Source organism: Pipistrellus hanaki (genome assembly GCF_964339955.1).
Source record: "Pipistrellus hanaki genome assembly, chromosome: 3".
Classification (NCBI taxonomy): Eukaryota; Metazoa; Chordata; class Mammalia; order Chiroptera; family Vespertilionidae; genus Pipistrellus; species Pipistrellus hanaki.
The window spans coordinates 182,386,822-182,405,708 of record NC_140505.1 but is presented as its reverse complement, the minus strand read 5'-3'; the positions used below and the strand labels follow the sequence as shown (position 1 = coordinate 182,405,708).

At 47.0% G+C, this 18,887-nt stretch overlaps 2 protein-coding genes across 36 annotated transcripts in view; both read left to right on the top strand.

The window, feature by feature from the left end:
* Positions 1 to 13,759, top strand: part of RBFOX2 (RNA binding fox-1 homolog 2) — a 252,255-nt gene extending 238,496 nt beyond the window's left edge. For 24 of the 35 annotated variants that reach the window (XM_084876818.1, XM_084876793.1, XM_084876816.1 and 21 more), the window contains 4 exons: positions 6,073 to 6,161; positions 6,534 to 6,606; positions 8,355 to 9,855; positions 9,927 to 13,759. In XM_084876818.1, the coding sequence (XP_084732944.1) occupies positions 6,073 to 6,161; positions 6,534 to 6,606; positions 8,355 to 8,399 (207 nt within the window). In that variant the 3' untranslated portion in view covers positions 8,400 to 9,855; positions 9,927 to 13,759. Of the gene's footprint in view, positions 1 to 1,735; positions 1,768 to 6,072; positions 6,162 to 6,533; positions 6,607 to 8,354; positions 9,856 to 9,926 lie in introns of all 35 variants that reach the window. The other 11 variants (XM_084876808.1, XM_084876786.1, XM_084876797.1 and 8 more) reach the window with 1 other exon arrangement.
* A 137-nt stretch (positions 13,760 to 13,896) lies between these two features.
* LOC311619001 (large ribosomal subunit protein uL23-like) lies at positions 13,897 to 18,436 on the top strand. Its single transcript, XM_084876879.1, has one exon. It carries the CDS (start codon positions 15,584 to 15,586, stop codon positions 16,049 to 16,051), a length of 468 nt encoding a protein of 155 aa, XP_084733005.1. The 5' UTR covers positions 13,897 to 15,583; the 3' UTR covers positions 16,052 to 18,436.
* Positions 18,437 to 18,887: the final 451 nt, after the last annotated feature.

Below are 18,887 nucleotides of genomic sequence, written 5' to 3'. Positions count from 1 at the left end.
ACCCCGGGTGTGTTAGTGCACTGTCCCATCACTGCCACCTCTTTTAGTCTGTCAATCACATTAAATAGTGGTGCTTAAACGGGCTTTTCTATTTGGAGATCTTAGCAGATAGGGACATTTTCTTACTACTCTGAAAGAAATGAGAGGAGGGAGGAAGTAGAATCTGTCCACAGAGGACTCCTGAGTCCCAAATTGGGCCCTGTAGTAGAATCCTAGTGGTAATTGGACTGTGCTGCCTTAAAAATCTAGACACATTGGGACTCTAAAACTGAAACATGTATTTCCCTTCCACTTTCCTTTCATCTTAAAACAACATCAGTGATCTCATTTGGAAACTAATACACTGTTAGAAGGTTTGCCGCTGGTAGCTGGATGCTAGGATAGCTTTTCACAATTCAGTTAGTTCATTGATATAACACCAGCGAGAGCTTGGAAATGAACGACTTTGGGGAGATGTGGAATAGCAGTGTTTAAAAAATTTAATTCATTAAAGATGATCTCACATCTCTCTGAGAAGGAATAAGTGAAAGATAAGTTGATTGTAACAATTATAAATTTTTATACTCACGTCTGTGTTATTCACTTTCAAAGGCTCCATGTTGCCACATAAAAACCCTGTCTCCTCAGGAGGCCCTCACACGAGAGCATTCTAGAGCAGCAGTTCTCTGCCGAAGAGGGGCAGAGGCGAGGGAAGGGAGGAGTAGAAGCGTGTAGGGGCAAACAACATGGGTCGCAGAAGCACTCAGCCCAGGCCAGTTTTTCTCTGCTGTGGTGATTTTCATTCCACACACCTGCCATTACACACACACACACACACACACACACACACACACACACACCTCTTGCTTTATCAACCTGCACCACATACAAGGAACAGGCTCTCATTCTGTCTGCTGGTATTGAAGTACACACCCTTCTCCTCAGTGTCACATAACGTCATTGTCTTCCAGGTAGAACGAAGGTGTCTTGACATCACATGCTCACCAAAGTCCTGTTTTAATGTAAACCTAAAACAAAATATCATACAGTTAAAGGCTAGGTTAAAACCAGGACGGGAAAGTCTGCCAGTGTGAGATTAAGCTAAGAGAATTGGCGGCAGCCAAAGGTCAGATGCAGGAGGATGATATGGAGAGCCCTCCCAGTGTGGTCTAGCCCAGCTGCAGAGGCGGGTGGTCAGTGTGTCAACGTCACACAGCTCATTAGGTGATGAATAGACTGAGTGCAGTAGGAAATCCCCTGGAGGTGACTCTGAGTCATGGAAAACAGACTTTAACAACAACAAAAGGATCTTAATGGTAACAGCATTTTCCTTTGAAAAAGCTGGGATTTGAGGGCAGATATATGTTATGGCTATGCGTAATAATAAATGCTTACACAGGAGACATTTTAGAAGAACACTGTGGGTCAGAATGTATGGGTGTTGACCGAGGGCAAGCATACCCGAGAGGGCTGCAGGCCAGGACTGAGCACGTTGCCAGGTCAGGAAGGGTGACTAGGGGGGTGAGGTAGCACAGGCTGCCCCATTGGAGCACTAAGAGTCATGCCTAGTGAATTGCAGAAGACTCAGAAAGTCATTATTTTTAAAGGGGCATGTATATATTTGCATCAGGCATAGCCATGTCAAATTTATCCAGCAATCAGGGTTCCGAAAGCTGTCCGTGTGTGCCCTCCTACATTAGGGTGTGCTGTGGCCATGCTAATCCCCATTTTTTGTTTTATTTCAAATCACACACAGATAGAATCTGCAAACTGCTTCAGATCAAACAGGTCTGATTGTGTGTAAATACATATGTCCTTTTTAATTTTTATTATTAATGGTTGCTTCAGTTTTGCATCAGTGCATGGTTAAAAGCAATACACATCAGCTATTTCATGACTTCATATCTCCAAATGAATTATTTCTCCTCCTTTTTTTTTTTTTTTTTTTGTTTGTTTGTTTGTGCAGTCAGCTGAAGAAATGTTAACATCTCACTCTAAATCTCTCAGTGGAGTCTCTGTTCCCTTCTCTGATATAACAGATGGGTTACTGCTTGTTATAATTATTAACATTGTGGTGTGGGCCAGGGCTAGGGTGGGCAAGGTTTCCTTCTTCTTTGAGCTGGGGAGGGGCCAGTCGTTAGGGTCTGGAATGTTAACTCAAGTGGTGACTGACTGTTTCCGTAATACCAGGTCGTTGTGGCTGCACGCTCTAGTAATTGAGGCTGTACTTCACCGAGCTTGTGGTAGCCTAGGGCAAACCGCTGTCCCAAGAGAATGCTGGGATAGATAGAGTTAGCCAATCCGAGTCTGAACGTGGTGATTTGCTGGTTGTTTTAGCTCCAGATGTTGGCATGCTTAGTTCTTAATGTGATTAATAAATGTGGCGCCATATCCCCTCCCCTCGCCTGAGCCCTGTCTCTCCTTCCCACCTCCCTACCCTTGTTCTTTTGGAAAACGTAAGAGTCAGTAATGAAAACGGTGGTGTTTCAAACTGCACTTTGTTCTCATGTTCCATAAAAGGTTTCAGATTGGCTGGCAGAAGGGAAAGTATCAGCCTGGGGTCTTTATTCACTCCTAATTTGGAATAGAAATATCTGGATTTTTTTTTGTCCTGTTTTATATTTTGTGATATAGTTTGTTCAACAATCGATTTAAAGCAGGATCAGAAATATTAATTTTGCAGTAATCATCATGAATTACCAAATTCGTTTATTAGGATATTACCTGCCCATCCTAAGCACAGACCCCCATGTAAAAGACCTCCCAGTCACACCATTATCATGAAGTAATTAAGTTATGGTTAAAAAAAACATTAATGTAGTTTTTCTTAATGTTGATATCCTGGAGCCTTTTCTTATCAATAAAATATTTGCATCCCTGCCCTGTTACCTGAATTTGAATAGCAGAGAAGCCCAACAGATGCACACTCCAAAGTCAAATTCACTTATAATCGAAGGAAACTGCTGCAGGTGGATCTTATCCTCCTCCTTCTGGCTGGGAAGGAAGCTTCTTCCCGCAGTCTGATCCCTTTGGAGTGTAAATAACATCGCCCCCAAAACATCGGGGTTCTGGTGGCTCCTGAGGGGAATTGTTCTATCGGAAATCTCATTCAGAAGCTCTTTTTTTCCCCCCAGAAATAGTGGGGTGTCCCTCAGAGCGGTGCTGACATGATGTACTCCCCACTATCTCTGTCTTTAGGGAGATTTACTTATAGTACCGTGACCCCTATGGCTTAGAACTTCAGTTTTGTGTGTGTTTTTTTTCTTTAATATATTTCATTGATTTTTTACAGAGAGGAAGAGAGAGGGATAGAGAGTTAGAAACATTGATGAGAGAGAATCATCGATCAGCTGCCTCTTGCACACCCCCTACTGGGGATGTGCCTGCAATCAAGGTACATGCCCTTGACCATAATCGATCCCGGGACCTTTCAGTTCACAGGCCGACACCCTATTCACTGAGCAAAACTGGTTTCAGCAGAACTTCAGTTTTAATCTTCCGTTCAAGTAGACAAATGTGAGGCTTTAACTGCTTTTATTACCTTGACTTTTATTTTTACTTTTTAAAGATATTTTTGTGTTTGAGAGAGTACTTGAGGCAAACCATGAATGCTTCTTTACCACATTAGCCTGGTTCACAAAGAAGTTTTAGCAGAGGGGACCCTGCTGCACACGTTACAGGTCAAGCGCTAGTTCTGCACTGATGGAGTCTCCCGTTATAATGGAAACTGAGCCTTTAAGGTTCACTCAGAGCCTAGATTCCAACAGTGTTTACTAGCTTGTTGCCTTAACAAATGCCTTTGCTGCTTTGTTTCCTTTAGAACTTAAGAGAGAGAGACTTCTGTTAGTTTATAAATGATGTGATGTGTATAGGTTGCAGCTGGGCTGGACAGTGTCACCCACATCGGTCCAGCCTCCTGCTCCCACAGAACTGACTAGAATGAAAGGAGGCATGTTGATTAAAAGGTTCTTCCTGCAGGTCCTGTCATTGCCAGTGCTTGCTAATATTAATTAGAATTTTCATATATATATATATATATATATCCCTTTGCACTCCGCTGTTCCCTCTCAGAGGACATCGGAATTCTAGCATATCATTCGGATGTCCCCTCTCAGGGGAGATTGCAGTTTATTAGTGATTACGGGGAATTGAGTTTCCGCCGCAAAGTAGCGTCGAGTAGCTGGTAGCCAATGTCCAGAATGGTTCGGAGTGCAAAGGGTTATATATATATAAAGGAAGGGAGGGGGGAGAGAGAGAGAAACATAAGTGATGAGAAAGAATCATTGATCGGCTGCCTCCTGCATACCCCACACTGGGGATCAAGCCATATGCCCTGACTAGGAATCGAACACATGACCTCCTAGTTCATAAGTCAACACTCAACCACTGAGTCACACTGGCCGGGCAGAATTTTCTTAATTTGTATGAATATCTGTAGAATAATCTGTAACTGAGAAATAAATTTTTACTTTTTTAAGTCATTCCCTTGAAGAGCAAAGATGGGATAATACATAACCACTGAAAACAAATCAGGGGATTTTAAAGTGCACATTTGAAGGTCTCCGACTCAGGCAAATAAATCTAAAGAGCAAGAGTAAATGCTCCTCGGTGCCGTTTCTTCAGCTAGGGAAAGCACACACGACAGAAGAGGGAAGCAGAGAGCTCTAGGGGCCTGTCAGGAACTGCAGATATGTCCAAAGTAAGATGTGGACAGAAATAAGAGCAGCCAGCTAGAAGCTGCCACTTCAGATGGCCAAGAAGAGCAAGACTCCCATTAGAAGATACTTGTTATCCATCCTAAGAAATGATACAGAACAGAATTTGTGATTCCTTGCGTAGATTTAACAAAACTTGAACACTTGAGGGAATAGAAAGTAGAAAGCACAGGGCAGAAAGCTCCAGATGTCCATGAGAAATGGCCATGCTAACCTGTAGAAACCAACCGTGCTGTTGTCCACTCCTGAAGTGGTATCAGAATGGGCCAGCTGAGCAGAGTCATATTTGATAGGGGTCAGCAGTAATAAAAATTCACACCTGAATAGAGGAATTCTAGAAGGTTAAAGAAGAAACCAAAGGTCGGGCTTGCCACTGCAATAGCCTGCCTCGTGAGGCATTGTGTGGTTACCTTTGCGCCCCTTTCTGGAGTACATGGGGTTCACCCAGCAGTGAGAACCTTCGAGGCTGAGGCAGTAGCAGCTCCTTAGGAGTGAGGGTATTTGAGCCATTAGTAGGAAAACTCCCCAGCCTGGATGCGATCAGGACTTGAGAATCCATAATCCTACAGGAAAGGAGAATAAATGCAGTTAAATGCTTGGGGTGGGCGGTTCTAAATCTATTCTAATCCAGCCAAAAGGGCATCAGCCATTTGTAGTCTGACTTGCCTGAGTTTTAAATACAGCTTGGAGTCAGCAAGCTTTTTCTGTAAAGGGCCAAGAGTTCAATATTGTCAGCCAGGCAGTCTCTGCCACAACTACTTTCAAAAACAGGTGACAAGTGACCTTGCCTCACAGGGTGAAGTTTGCCACCCCTGACCTACCCTGGTTTTTCCTTCTATAGACTGCCTCCTCTCTCAGCCCCTCTGCAAGCATGCTGGGTCGATGGGCATCGCCATACAAGGCCTTTGTTATATACTGCAGTCCCTTAGCAGTAAGAGTCTGCGTATGCATCAGGCAATCTGACGCTAACACACATTCATTTAATGTTTTCATCCTATCATTGATACTTCCTGTCAGTCCAAGTTCTCCCAACTTCCTATAAATATTTTCCCTGCTGAAAGTTCCAGCAGAGACTGAAACAAGACAGATCGAAATTCATATCTTCATTTCTTAAATTTGAGAGCAGCTACTACCAAGATGGATTTTTTTGTTTTGTCTTGTTACCATCACAAATTGAACAGCAAGTCCCTGCGCTGGGTGGAGCTTACTCTTGCACTAGGGGAGTAACATGTAGACCGATGCAGTTTGAAACATCCTCCTCCCATGTGTGTGTCAGTGTTTGTGTCTCCCTGTGTCTGTCTCGTGTGGGTGGGTGTGTGTTCATTTGTGCTTCCGGGGGGAGAGGTAGCTGTAAAGTCAGTTCTCTTCTCTCCTGTAGGCCGGATATGCAGCCTACAGATATGCACAGCCTGCTACTGCAACCGCAGCCACGGCTGCTGCAGCCGCTGCCGCCGCTTACAGCGACGGGTACGTACGTGGTCCCAAGTGTCACCGTCCCTTCGCCCTTCCCCGCTTCCAAAACGGCACCTCGTGCCGGGACTGCCTGCAGGCCTGGCCTTCTCCTGGCCTCTGTCCAAAAGCCGAGGCACTGCCTCCTTTGACCCCAGCCTCCCTCTTTGTCATCTCCAACTCCCTTCTCCATCTGAGAGATTTCAGAATTTTTCAGAGTACTGCGTTTAGGAATAGGAATCTAAAGGTTTTTTTTCCATTCTGCCAACTTCCTAATAATCATTCTAAGACCAAGTCGCTCACAAGTCTTAACACAGTAAATCCTTTAATTTGGGGGAGAGGGGTTCACTATCTTTTCTTTCTCTCCCTCATTGTATTTCTTCTTTCCAGTTATGGCAGGGTGTACACAGCTGACCCCTACCATGCCCTTGCCCCTGCCGCTAGCTATGGAGTTGGCGCTGTGGTAAGTATATATACAATTTTTTTTTTTTTTTAACATTTTACTCCTAACTTCTACCTACAGACTATATAAGGTCTAGGGAGATAATAAATTTAGCCCTTCTTCCATTACTAAAGTATTAAAGCCACATAGGACCAGCTGGAAATCTCAAAGCACCTTCTCTCCCTGGGTGTTACAGCACAAGCCACAGGCTGGGCAAGGACAGCAGAGAGGAATGGGCAGTGGCAGTCTTCCCCGGGTAAGACATTTTTGGAGAGAGAAAGAAGGAAACAGATTGATATCTTAATGGCTCAAATGTTGGATTCATAACTGTAGCGTAGTTTTATTGATAGGTGTTAGCAAGGACTTCAGGGCATAAGACTCTCCAGTTTTCACGGTAAGCTTTTCAGAAAACTTAATTTGTACCAGTTTCAAATGCAGGTGCCAAAGGCTGTCCCTGCTTTTCTTTTTTTTTTTTTTTAATTTATTGATTTTTTTAGAGAGAGGAAGAGAGATGGATAGAGAGCTAGAAACATCGATGAGAGAGAAACATCAACCAGCTGCCTCTTGCACACCCCCTACTGGGGATGTGCCCGCAACCAACGTACATGCCCTTGAGCAGAATCAAACCTGGGACCTTTCAGAATGCAGGCCGACGCACTATCCACCGAGCCAAACCGGTTTCAGCTGTCCCTGCTATTCTTAAGCCTTCTGCTAGATGGTACTAGAAATCACCAGGTGAATGCCTTACAAAGATGCTTTAGTAACATCTGTTGCAAAATATGGTCTTTCCATAGAAGGATAGAATCATGGCCCCTAACCGAACTCAAATCCTCACCCCAAGATTTTTGTGTTGGTCTGGATGCCTCCAGGTCCAACAATGGGGACTCACTGACCCCAGCAAAGATGGGCCTTTCCGCTGTAACACTACTAATGTCCGAAACTCTGCCATCAAAGTGTAGCCTGGCCGCTGCCTGGGAGCGTGGATAGAGTGTGAGGGAGGCAGACTGAGGGCTTGGATTTAAGACTTAAAGTAAATGAGAGAGCTTGTCATTGTCGCACTGACTTTCTGCCCATGGAGATTTGTGGGAGTGGAGAGGTGTGTTTAGAATTAAGGTAGAGACATACAATACGAAGAAAGTGATGACATTCCTAAGGTTTTATTTAATACCAACATGATATTAGTCCTCTACTAAAACAATAACGCAAAGAGAGCTATCTATGCTCCTAGGGATATTTTATCTGAAAAAAAGAGATGCCATTAGATAAACATAAAGGAATAAAACCCAGTTAAAACCCCAGTTATGCATACATGTATGTCAGGAAATGGGCTTTATTCATTGAAAGATTGACTCAGATTTAAATCCAACACTGTCCCAAACATGGGATATGACAGAAATAGTGGTCAGAGGTGGCATGTCCTCCATTGACAAGTGTAAGAAGGTCAAGGTTGTAAGGATGTCGTCGAGGTAAAAGAAGACCCATCGACAGATCTAGTTGTGCACTGTGCTGACCCTGTGCTGGTTCATGTGGATAACCAAGCGCCCCATTGGCATGCCCTCGTTCTGAGAAGCTCAGGTCAGCGGGGAGCGTCCCGAGCTCTGCTTCGAGCCTCTCAGAGGCCAGTGGTTTCCTGACTGCCCTGCACCCGGCAGCATCGCATCAGCTGCTTTAAAGCTTCTAAGGAAGCTGTTTTCCCAAAACATTTTTCTTCATTGTTAATGCTTCTCTCATCAACCTTTTAATTGTTTTTATGTCTTTAATCACTGCAGGCGAGTTTATACCGAGGTGGCTACAGCCGATTTGCCCCCTACTGAAGTGACGTGAGACCCTGCAAGTGGGACAGCCCCCAGTTCATGAGGCCTGGCTATTGCAATATTTACTAGTAGAGGAACTCTATAGCAAGATGAAGAGGAAAAACAAACAAAACAAAACAAAACAAAACAAAAAACAAAAAAAAAAAACACAAAAAAAGAGAGAATACTTTTTTATACCTCACTATGTTCTTTGAATATGTATTTTTCCTTTAAATTTCTGCCTTTAATTCTTTTGTTCCAAAGATTGTGCATTTTTTTCTTTTATTTTTTCCTTTTTTTTTTTTTTTTAACTGTGGTAAAAAAAAAAAAAATGCATTTCCATGTCTGTATGTCCGTGCTTAGCTTTCTGTCAATCACGGAAGAGGCAAGTAATGAGGGAGGAGAGAGATTAGGAACTGAGAAATGCATCTGATCAGAAATCAGCAGACAGAATTACCAAAGTGTATCTGGTGCTGGCCGGCGAGGGGACACGCAGAGGCGAGAGAGATCTTTCTACAACAGGATAGCCTTCTAGTCTTCTGAGTTTCTGGTCTTTGGCAGGCAATTCCGATTGGTTGTGGCTGGAACCCACATGCTAATGGATGATAGGAATTTGTGCTTGCCAAGCAGGAGAATTAAAAATTCACTCTCCTCTCCTCTTCCCTCCTGTCTTCTCCATTCTTTTTACAATCATCTTACATGCACAGCCTGAGACAGTTGGCAGAGTTTTTGGAATTGTAATATTAGTATTTCCAAACTTGCTCTCAGACTGTGGATAATAAACACCTCATTAGGAAACCAATCTCAGAATGAACTCTGGAGTATGAAAAAGATTCTTTTCTTTCTTGCCATTCTAGCATTCCTGCTGGGCTCCTTCCCTTTTCACTGAACCACAGCTTAGCTCATCTATCCTTTTAGGAACATCCTGCCCACATGTCCTCAAGATTCAGGAATTTAGGACCCAGGGACAGAAAAGTAAATAAATAGCTAGCTGCCAGCTTTCTTCCTGGACACAGTTTGAGGATGCAGTACAATTTGTCAAGAGCCAGTACAGAAGAGAAAGGGAAGAGTCAGGCTGTTAGACTGTCTGCAAGGCACTCTGATGCTCCCGATCTTCCTCTTCCATGAGAAAGGCAGTTCAGAGTACAAGGCAGAATGAAGACTTGGCAAGAGGCAAGCACCGAGTCCTGGGTCAGCTGTCCCTGGAAGCCTGTCAGGGCGGCGACGGCACTGTACTAGCTCCAAAGCCATAGGAATGTCATCCTCCAGAGCCTTTATGAGTCTCTCTCTCCAGTCTTGAGCCCCCGTGGCCATTCCACCCAGTTTCTTATTATCCTCCAAAGACCCCAGCTGAGCACCTGGACCACTTGGTATTCATGAACACTACAGGACAGAAAGCACGAAGCCCCGAGGCTGCTCTCCTCCAGTGGGAAGGAGGCAGGGATGGCCAGGAGCTACGGGGCGGCCCATGCAGTGTGTTAGGGCTGTTGCTGCCTGCCTTCAGCTCTGTGCGTGATCGAGGTAGGCAAGAAAGGGTTTCTCTTCTAGCTGTTAGCTGTTGCTGATAGAGGCAAGGGTCCTGTCTTTCAGCCTGAAGGCATAGAAAATAGGAAAGCACGGTCTGTCTGGCTCCCCGGTCTGTTCACTTTGGTACTAGGGTGACCTTTCACCCAAGGGATAGCTCATGAAGGGAGTAATTCAAAGACACAGAGCTTCTGGTTTGTTATGGGTTTGGTTTTGGTTTTTTAATTCCTGCCTCCACACCTGTTCTTGTCTGATTGGTGTCCCTGCATTAAAGTGACTGACACGTGACAGCATCAAGCATTCTTTGTAAGCAGTCGTGTCTGGGAGGGACCGGCCTGTCGGCTGTAATACAAGTCTCTCCCCTTGGGGATCCTCTGTCCGAGCAACTGGGAGGGAGGCTGACCCTGAAACTAGGGGAGACATCAAGGAAGACAGAGGCCTTGATCCAGTCCTTGTTGATTCTGGGGAGTGTGTAGAATAGGGGACACCAAGCTGCCCAGTCCACTGGCCACTTCTTAAGGGTTCACCTCCCCAAGCCAAAGTTTGCTTTGTTGCTGTCAAGGCAGTTTTTGTTGTGTGTATATAAACCTTTAGTTAGCGGTGGGGGGCGGGAAGTTCTAGGGAATTGGGGGGCAGGAAGATGTCTTTTTCTTTTGTTTTGAGGTGAGCTTTTACTGACTAAAGGAAATGAGAGAAATTTCACGTCATGTTCAAAGAGGGCCATTCTCACAGAACGGCAAGACCCTCCTTGGAGACAGGCCACATTCTGAACAGCCGTGTCCGCAGCAGGGAGGAGGGCAGTGAGTTTGAGAGTCTTCTCTTCCCCAGAAATGATGAGGATGAAGGGAAAGGTGGAGAAGGCCGCTCCCACGACCCTTTTAAGAGGCAGAGCTTGAGCGGGAGGTACCTTTCGTGCATTTCAGTTCAGCTGGTTCTGGCTGAGGACCCCAGGCAAGCTCCGTGTGCTCTGCGGGCTTCTGCTGCCTTCCAGGCGTGGTAACACTGCCCCCCAGCTCCCTCCTGAGCAGGACCAGGCGGGTTCTGCTTCTCGCTAACCGGCCTCTGGGTTTGGGTATCCCCCCTGAGAAGGAGGGCTCGGAAACCCCTGGGTTTGGCTGAATTGGCCTCCCATCCACCTTTGAACTTGGAGACTCCATCAGAGGCAGGTTCCTCCAGGACTGAGTAACCGAGTCAGAAGAGAGTTTGGCATCTTGCGAGTTCGTTAGAGCGTGCTGGTTGATAATTCCTAAAAACATACTGATGCTGAGTCGCCGTGCAGGAGAGATTTCAGCAGCTCACTTAGCTCATGACGTGGACTTTCTATACTAAGCATCTTGCTCTTAGAAGCTGGGCTCCTTCAAGGAGACCCCTAGTGGAGATCTTTATCTAAACACGCCTCTTTGCCCCCAGAGAGCTGTCCTTAGGTCTTTCCCAGAATCCCTAGTATTACCCAGCTCCGCTCCCAAGGACTGGGTCAGGGGTCAGCTGTGGCGATTGGTCCTTTCTAAGACTCTGGTCTCACAAAACCTACCATCACCGTTACCCTCCAGCAGCCACAGTCAGATTGAGCCTCTTTTATTTTCCTTTCAAGAGGAAGGGGGCCGGGGCTCAGCTCTTAGTTTAAGGGGAGCTAGTGGAGATATATTTCCTAGAAATAAGCGATAGCAGCTTTTCTTCACACGTGTGACTCCTCAGGGGCTGAACTGCTCTTAGTGTAGGTTAGGCTTTCCTAGAGGCAGCCGAGAATTCGGTGAGGCGCCATCACCCTGTGACTAGTCACGTAGCTTCCAGATAGGAGGGAAGTGGGAACTTGGGATGGAAGCAACTCCAGGGACCTGCGAGGCGGGCTTGATTACCCCTTCCCTCTGGCAGGAGAACTTGGCCAAGCAAGAGAGACAGTCTGGAAGGCACTAGACATGTAAGGAAGGAGAGGGGGCGCTGTCTGAACCGCCCCTGTCGCCAAGGCCGGCCGCTTCTCTGCTGTTTGCAACCCTTGAGCACAGTAACATTTGCAGATTTTACCCCCACCCTCACTCCACCCCCGGATAACAGGAGGAAAGAGACCTTAGGGGCTGGGGAAGGGGTAGTGGTGTTTTAAAAGCATAAGTTACCTGTTTGCACTGTTTTAAGATAGGAAAAAAAATAGTGGGCAAGGTGAACATCAGACGTAAATTTGTGTGTTTTTATTTTGTCTTGCTCTTGAAAATGTTTGGCCATTTGTAGTGTACACAGTGAAACTTGATTCTCTGTTGCATAAAACACTATTTTATTTTACGTTTTGAAAATGTTACTGTTCAAAAGCCTCTTCCTTCCCTCCCTCTCCCCTTTCCTCTGTACTTCCTTCACACTTGCTTTACTGATCAACCAGGCCATAGCCATCCGAGTGCCAGCTCTCAGTGCGGGAGCTAGTGGAGCACGAAGCAGGGACTCCGGTGTCCCAAGCCAGCATGTGCCCTCCGGGGTGGGGAGTGGCGGAGTGCCTGGCGCCTGTCCTCACAGTGAGGCTTGCAGACCGGACCGCAGCCGGTTCTCCAATTCCTGATCCCCACACGGAGCCGAGGCACGAGGGTGCTGGAGGGTCGCAGTTGGCTGTGGGGGCCGAGTTCCCGTCCACGTCACCAGCACTGTAGCCAGTTAGTTTACTCAGGAAAACGGTCGATCACTTCAGCCATGGCGGTGCTGGTTGGCAGGGATTGGTGACTGAGAACGTCCATCAGCCAACACCTAACCTTGCCTTTAGGAGCCTGCCAGTGCGGGCCCGGGCCTCTGCCGGCCGCCCTGTGTGCCGCTGGGAGGGCTCGGCCACTGCAGGCAGAAAGGGAACGCTGGTTCTCTTCTCTCCCCCGCCCCCCCGGCCCTGTGAGCGACACCAGATTCCCAGGGGGGTCCACGAGATTTTGAATTTTAAAAAAACAAAACAAAAAAAAAACCCTGTCTTTTTGGTTTAGTTTTTCTGGGGACTAAGTGCTTTGCGCAGCGTCTGTGCCCCTTCAAGGCTCCGAGCTTAGTCATTTCCTGTATTTTTCTGTTCACAGTATTTGTGTGTGTGTGTGTGTGTGTGTGTGTGTGCTTGTTTTGGCAGCTCGTTTCGGCTGTATTATATATCGAGTGTGAATTGATCCTCTTTTTTCCCTAAGGGACATGAGTTGTTTCTCTTGTGTTATAATTCTGCTTGTGAAAAGCTGGAGCAAACCTGGGGCTGCCACCCGTAAGCTCGGGCTGTGGAGCCGAGGGCCGGGGTCCCGGTGCCTGGCAGGCGGGCTCCCCGAGTCTCTGAGCTCTCCAGTCCAAATCTTTGCAAGGCTCAAAATGCCACAGCACCTCTCCTCCCACCCCCGTGGCAGGGACCGAACCGGCCTCCATGCCACACGCGTCCCCCAGCCCCTCCCATTGCCATGGCAAGCAGGTACCTTCGGGGCCCGGGGGCGTCACGTGGGATGCTTGTGTAACTGACCGCCTCGCCTTCTCGCCCTCCCCTCCCCAGATCACTTCCTAGGACCCCCGAGCTGCTCGCCCAGGGTCCCGTTTCCCTGCGGACTCCAGAGAAGCACCCAGGGCTCTGTGACAGCCTCTGACTCCCTCCCTTCTCGTTAAGAATCATATTGTATAGTAGCTTTCAGACCATACAGTATTCATTGGGTTACTCCTATTATTATCAAGTAGCTGGAATTGTGAAGGTCGGAGTAGTTAGATCTTTAGCTTTTATTCCTTTTTTTTTTTTTTTGTATTACTATCCATGTGTATAAATTATTGATCATGTTGCTGGCTTTTATAAACTCTACGCGAAGGGGGAGCACCGCCTCTGCCTTTGCCAATGGTAATGAAGCACTGTTTTTAAATAAAAGAGAGAAACACCATTCTCTGGCCTGTGTGTGTGTGTGTGTGTTAATCCATCAATCCAAGATACAATGTGGACTTGGCTTCAGATGAAGAAAGAAGGCGGCAGGTGGCTTCCTAAATTTGTAAGCTGGCTAACCTGGGAGAGGTCCGTGAGGCCCAAGGCCGGGGCTGCGGGAGCCTCCCTGTGGCTTCTGGCCCTCTGAGCACCGGTCTTTGCAGAAGCTCCTCTGGTGCTCCTGTTTCTGTGGTCTCTCGGCACCAGCTTCACTGCTTCACCCCCATCCGCCCTGACTGCTGGCCACCCTGTGACCCCCCATGACCCCAGGGCCCAGTCCGCCCACTTGACCTTCCTGCAGCCTTGGGCACCTTCCTGCCTTCCCTCTGTCACTGCCTTCCCCAGGCTCCTGAGCCTTCTCCTTACCTGCGGGAAGTGCTCTCCACCTCACGCCCGACCCTCTTCTCTCTCAGCTATTCCTCTAGCCAGGAGTTCCCTGAACTCCGACCTCCAACCTCCATCACTCTCAGATCAGCTTGCTTCCTGTTTCATGGAGATGAGCCATCACCGGGAGCTCCTGGGTTGAACTCTGCTTCCAGATCTGCACACCTACCTGAGCTCACCCATTATCCCTTTTGCTCCAGCCCCGCCTCTCCAGCGTGGTTAACCTTTGTCCTCTAGTCCCTGTGGCATTTAAATATGCTTAACTTTTTTAAACACATTAAATCATTTTTCAAGAGACCAAATCCTCTCCTTCACAGCAAACTTCTGGAATAAGCTTCTGCCTGCTGTGTCCACTTACTCTTCACCCTGCTGCTGGCTGGCTTCTCCCCACAGGACCCGAAGCAGCCCCCCTACACACACATACACACCAATGTCTGGTCCCTACGCAGCACTGTTAACAGCATAAAGGCGTGGTGATGTGCTTCTGTGCATGCGTCCCTGGGTAAGCCCCCCTGATGGTAAGGCCTTGGGGTTTTGGGGGGTAGAAGGGGGTACTCCCTGCTGCATTAATCTGTTGTCTGCACTGGACTGTGAGTGCCTGGAGGTCAGGGACTTTGTCCTGTTTGCTGTATCTCCAGGGCCTGGCACATGTAAGTATTCAGTAAACCAATGTTTGCTTAACTGCCTTTTTCCACATTTTAAAGTGATACAGTTTCCAAGTTGATTGGTATTTCTAAGAACCCTGTTGCCAGGGGTATGGGGAAGTAGGATGCAGTGGACACAGAGGTACAGGCATGTGGGTGGAGTCCCGGGGCAGGGTCCAGTCCAGCTTGCAGTCCAGTATGGGCCCCAGGAACTGAGAGAGGAGGGGGCAGACCCTGGGCATTGCCACCACCATCTCTTCATCTCACAAAACCATGATAGCATTCCTTTATCTTTTTCCTTGACCTCACTTCCTGCCTCACTCCAGCTGGTGCCCCATTTTTCTGGAAGACTTCAACAAAAGTCATCAAAAGTCTAGTCCTTTAGGTTCTTTCTCCCTTCAGCCCTCTCTAGTCAAGTTCTTTGTCGTCTACCATTCCTGTCCTTGTCTAAGTCACCAGTGGCCTCCGTGTTGGTAAGTCTGATCAATGCTCAAACCTCATTGTCCTTGACCTCATGTCCTCGAGGCTTTCTTCACTTAGCTCTCCAGACACCCCATTGCTGGTTCCCCCCCACACCTCCGTGTCTGAGCCTTCTTGGTCTCTCTCGATAGTCCCTCACCTCTTATCCTCTACTAGCCCAGGTGCGCTGGATGCTGACCTTGTACATTTACTCTTTTGTACCTAAGCTTACTGTTTAGATAATCCTTTCCACTCTTATAATTTTAAATATTTATTTACAAGTTTGCCTTTTCACGAAGATGGCGCCGAAAGCGAAGAAGGAAGCCCCTGCCCCTCCCAAAGCCGAAGCCAAAGCAAAGGCTTTGAAGGCAAAGAAAGCAGTGCTGAAAGGCGTCCACAGCCACACAAAAAAGATCCGCACGTCACCCACCTTCCGACGGCCAAAGACACTAAGGCTCCGGAGGCAGCCTCAATATCCCCGGAAGAGCGCACCCAGGAGAAACAAGCTTGACCACTATGCCATCATCAAGTTCCCCCTGACTCCCGAGTTAGCCATGAAGAAGATAGAAGACAATAATACACTTGTGCTCATTGTGGATGTCAAGGCCAACAAGCACCAGATCAAACAGGCTGTGAAGAAGCTCTATGACATTGATGTGGCCAAGGTCAACACCCTGATCAGGCCTGATGGCGAGAAGAAGGCATATGTTCGACTGGCTCCTAACTATGATGCTTTGGATGTTGCCAACAAAATTGGAATCATCTAAACTGTATCCAGCTGCCTAATTCTAAATATAAAAATTTTACACTGTAAAATAAATAAATAAATAATAAATAAATAAATATTTATTTACAAGTTTATACATTTTGATCAATTGTTGGAGATCCAAGATCTTGAGTCTAGATTCATATCTCATCGTCAACTCAACATCTCCACTTGCCTGTGTATTGGGCATCTCAAACTTTATCTCCAAACTGGGCTCCTTGATCTCACCCCCACCCCCCACCTCCACCCTGTCCATTGCAGGTAATGGCAGCTTGATCAGAACCAAGTGAAGAAAGACCTAAGGACTCTGAGGTCAAGAACAATGAGGTTTGAGCTTTGGTCGGATGTAGCAGCATGGAGGCTATTGGTGAAATAGACAAGAGGCAGAATGGTAAGGAACAAAAAACCTTGGCGCTATCCTGGCTCTTTTTCTCTCACACCACACACCCATCCATGAGCAAATCCCGTAGGTTCCACCTTCAGAATACATCCAGAGTTGGACCACTACTCACCATCTCCACTGTTACCACACTGGTTTGAGCCACCCCCATCTCTCCCACAGATTATTTTAGTAACTTGCTAACTGGTACCCCTGTGATGGCTTTGCCCCTGTAGTCTTTTCTCAACACAACTGCCAGAGTGATGCTGTTAAAATCTCCGTTAGGTTATGTCACTCCTCTGCTCAAAATCTTCCCATGTTTTCTCACCTCACTAAGAGTGAAAGCCAAATCCTCCCGTAGCCCTTAGGACCCTGCACCTTTTGGCCTCTCATTGCCTCTCAGTGGACCTCATCTCCTACCCTCCCTTCGTACTTCCTGAGCCATTACTCTGCTCCCGGCACACCAGGCTCCCTCACCGCCTTCATGTCTTTGCTCAGATATGAGCCTCTCAGAGAGGTTTTCCCTGATAATCCTATTTTAAATTGCATGTTCCCCACCCTACATTTTGCATTCTCCTTCTCAGATTAATTTTTCTCCCTGATATGCATTAGTTTATATTATCCTATATAATAAAAGAGAAACATGTAAATTGGCTGTACCTCTGCTCACCAGCCAATCAGCAGTGTGTATGCAAATTAACCCAACAAAGATGGGTTAATTTGCATACACAGGCACCAGGCAGAGAGCAGAGAGTGGAGTGGCTTGGGGAACTTGGCTCCCCAAGTCACCAGCTGGAGAGCAGAGAGGGAGAGCTGGCGACTTGGAAGCCTTGGCAGAGTGGGGAGCTGAGGGACAGAGATAGAGCAGGAAGGGAGCTTGGGGAGCACCAGGAATTCTGGGAATAGTAGTTCTGGTGGCAGCCCCAGGACCAGAAGTGGAAGCCCAGAACATGGGGAGTACCAGGAATGCTGGGAATCATAGTTCTGGTGGCAGAGAGCAAAGTGAGCCTGGAGCAAGTTACTGTTGCAATGGGAGAATGGAGGGAAAGCAAAGGTGAGACACATAAGTAAAATCAGAGTGTCTAGGAAAAATTAAAGGGAAGATATCCTAAAACTTTCAAGAAATCTCCACCAATGAAGCAAAGAAAAATGTATCTATTATTCTTTGAGCAACAAACCAAACTGGGTTGGGATCTCAGACAATTCACTTATATGATTGCAAAGACAGAAACTTCCAGATTGGAGAGGGCTCCCTTAAGGGCACCCAGATTGGAGAGGGTACAGGTCGGGCTGAGGGACCCACCCCCTGTGCACGAATCTTCATGCACCAGGCTTCTAGTACTGTATAATATTTAACATGTTTCTTATTTGTTTCTCCCACTATCACCATGCGAATGTAAACTCCATGAAGGCAGGAGTTTGTTTTATTTACTGGTTTATCTCTAATGCCTAGAACTATGCCTTTCACACGGTGAGTGTTCAAGTATCTGGGTTGGGGGATGGATGGGGATGGATAGATGGATGGGTGGATGGACGGATGGATGGATGGATGGATGTGAATAGATGGATGTGGATAGATGGATGGGTGGGTGTGGGTGGTGTGGATGGATGGATGAATGTGGATAGGTTGGTTGATGGATGGTTTATGTTAATGAGGTGACTTTTGTAAAGCACCTAAGGATGGGTGCTTCTTTGCCAGGAGAACTAACCGTGTGATTGGGAATTAGAACTTTCAGTCCCACCCCCTTATATCTAGAGGGGCTAGAGTCTGAATCAATTGCCAATGGCCAATAAATTCATCAGTCATGCCTACGTAATGAAGCCTCCATTAAACCCTGAACAGTGTTCAGAGAGTGTGCACTCCTTTGGTGAGGACCTCGCCCTGTCTCACTGGCTAGTGATTCATGCCCTTCTGTGTCCTTTGTAATAATCGGTAATCTAGTGAACGAATGGTTTTCCTGAGTTCTGTGAGCCATTCTAGCAAATTAACCAAATCCAAGTTGGCGGGGGGGGGGGGGGGGGGGGCGAGTAGGATGTAATGAGAACCTCTGACTCATAGCCAGTCTGTCAGAAGCACAGGGGCCACTGTGTCACTGACTTGCGATCTGTGTGTGAAGTGGGGCAGTCTTGTGGATGGAGCCCTCAACCTGTTGAATCGTGGAGTAGACTCTGAGTTTAACTCAATTCTCAGGCACCTTGTTCATGTCACAGAATTGGTTGTTGGGGAACACTACACACCAGCACACACAACACACACAAACATGCCCATACATACACATGAACACAAACATACAAGCACACAAATACACACACACACACACACACACACACACACACACACCATTACACATACACATTAGGATTGGTCCAGAAACCCAGAATACTAGGTTTCCCTCAATGTCAGCCTTTGCTAACATCATGAGAATGGTCTTCCATGAAAACACTCATTCTTCTCCCA

Excerpts from the sequence above, each read along its gene's own strand:
- LOC311619001 (XM_084876879.1), top strand. The coding sequence starts at position 15,584 with ATGGCGCCGAAAGCGAAGAAGGAAGCCCCTGCCCCTCCCAAAGCCGAA.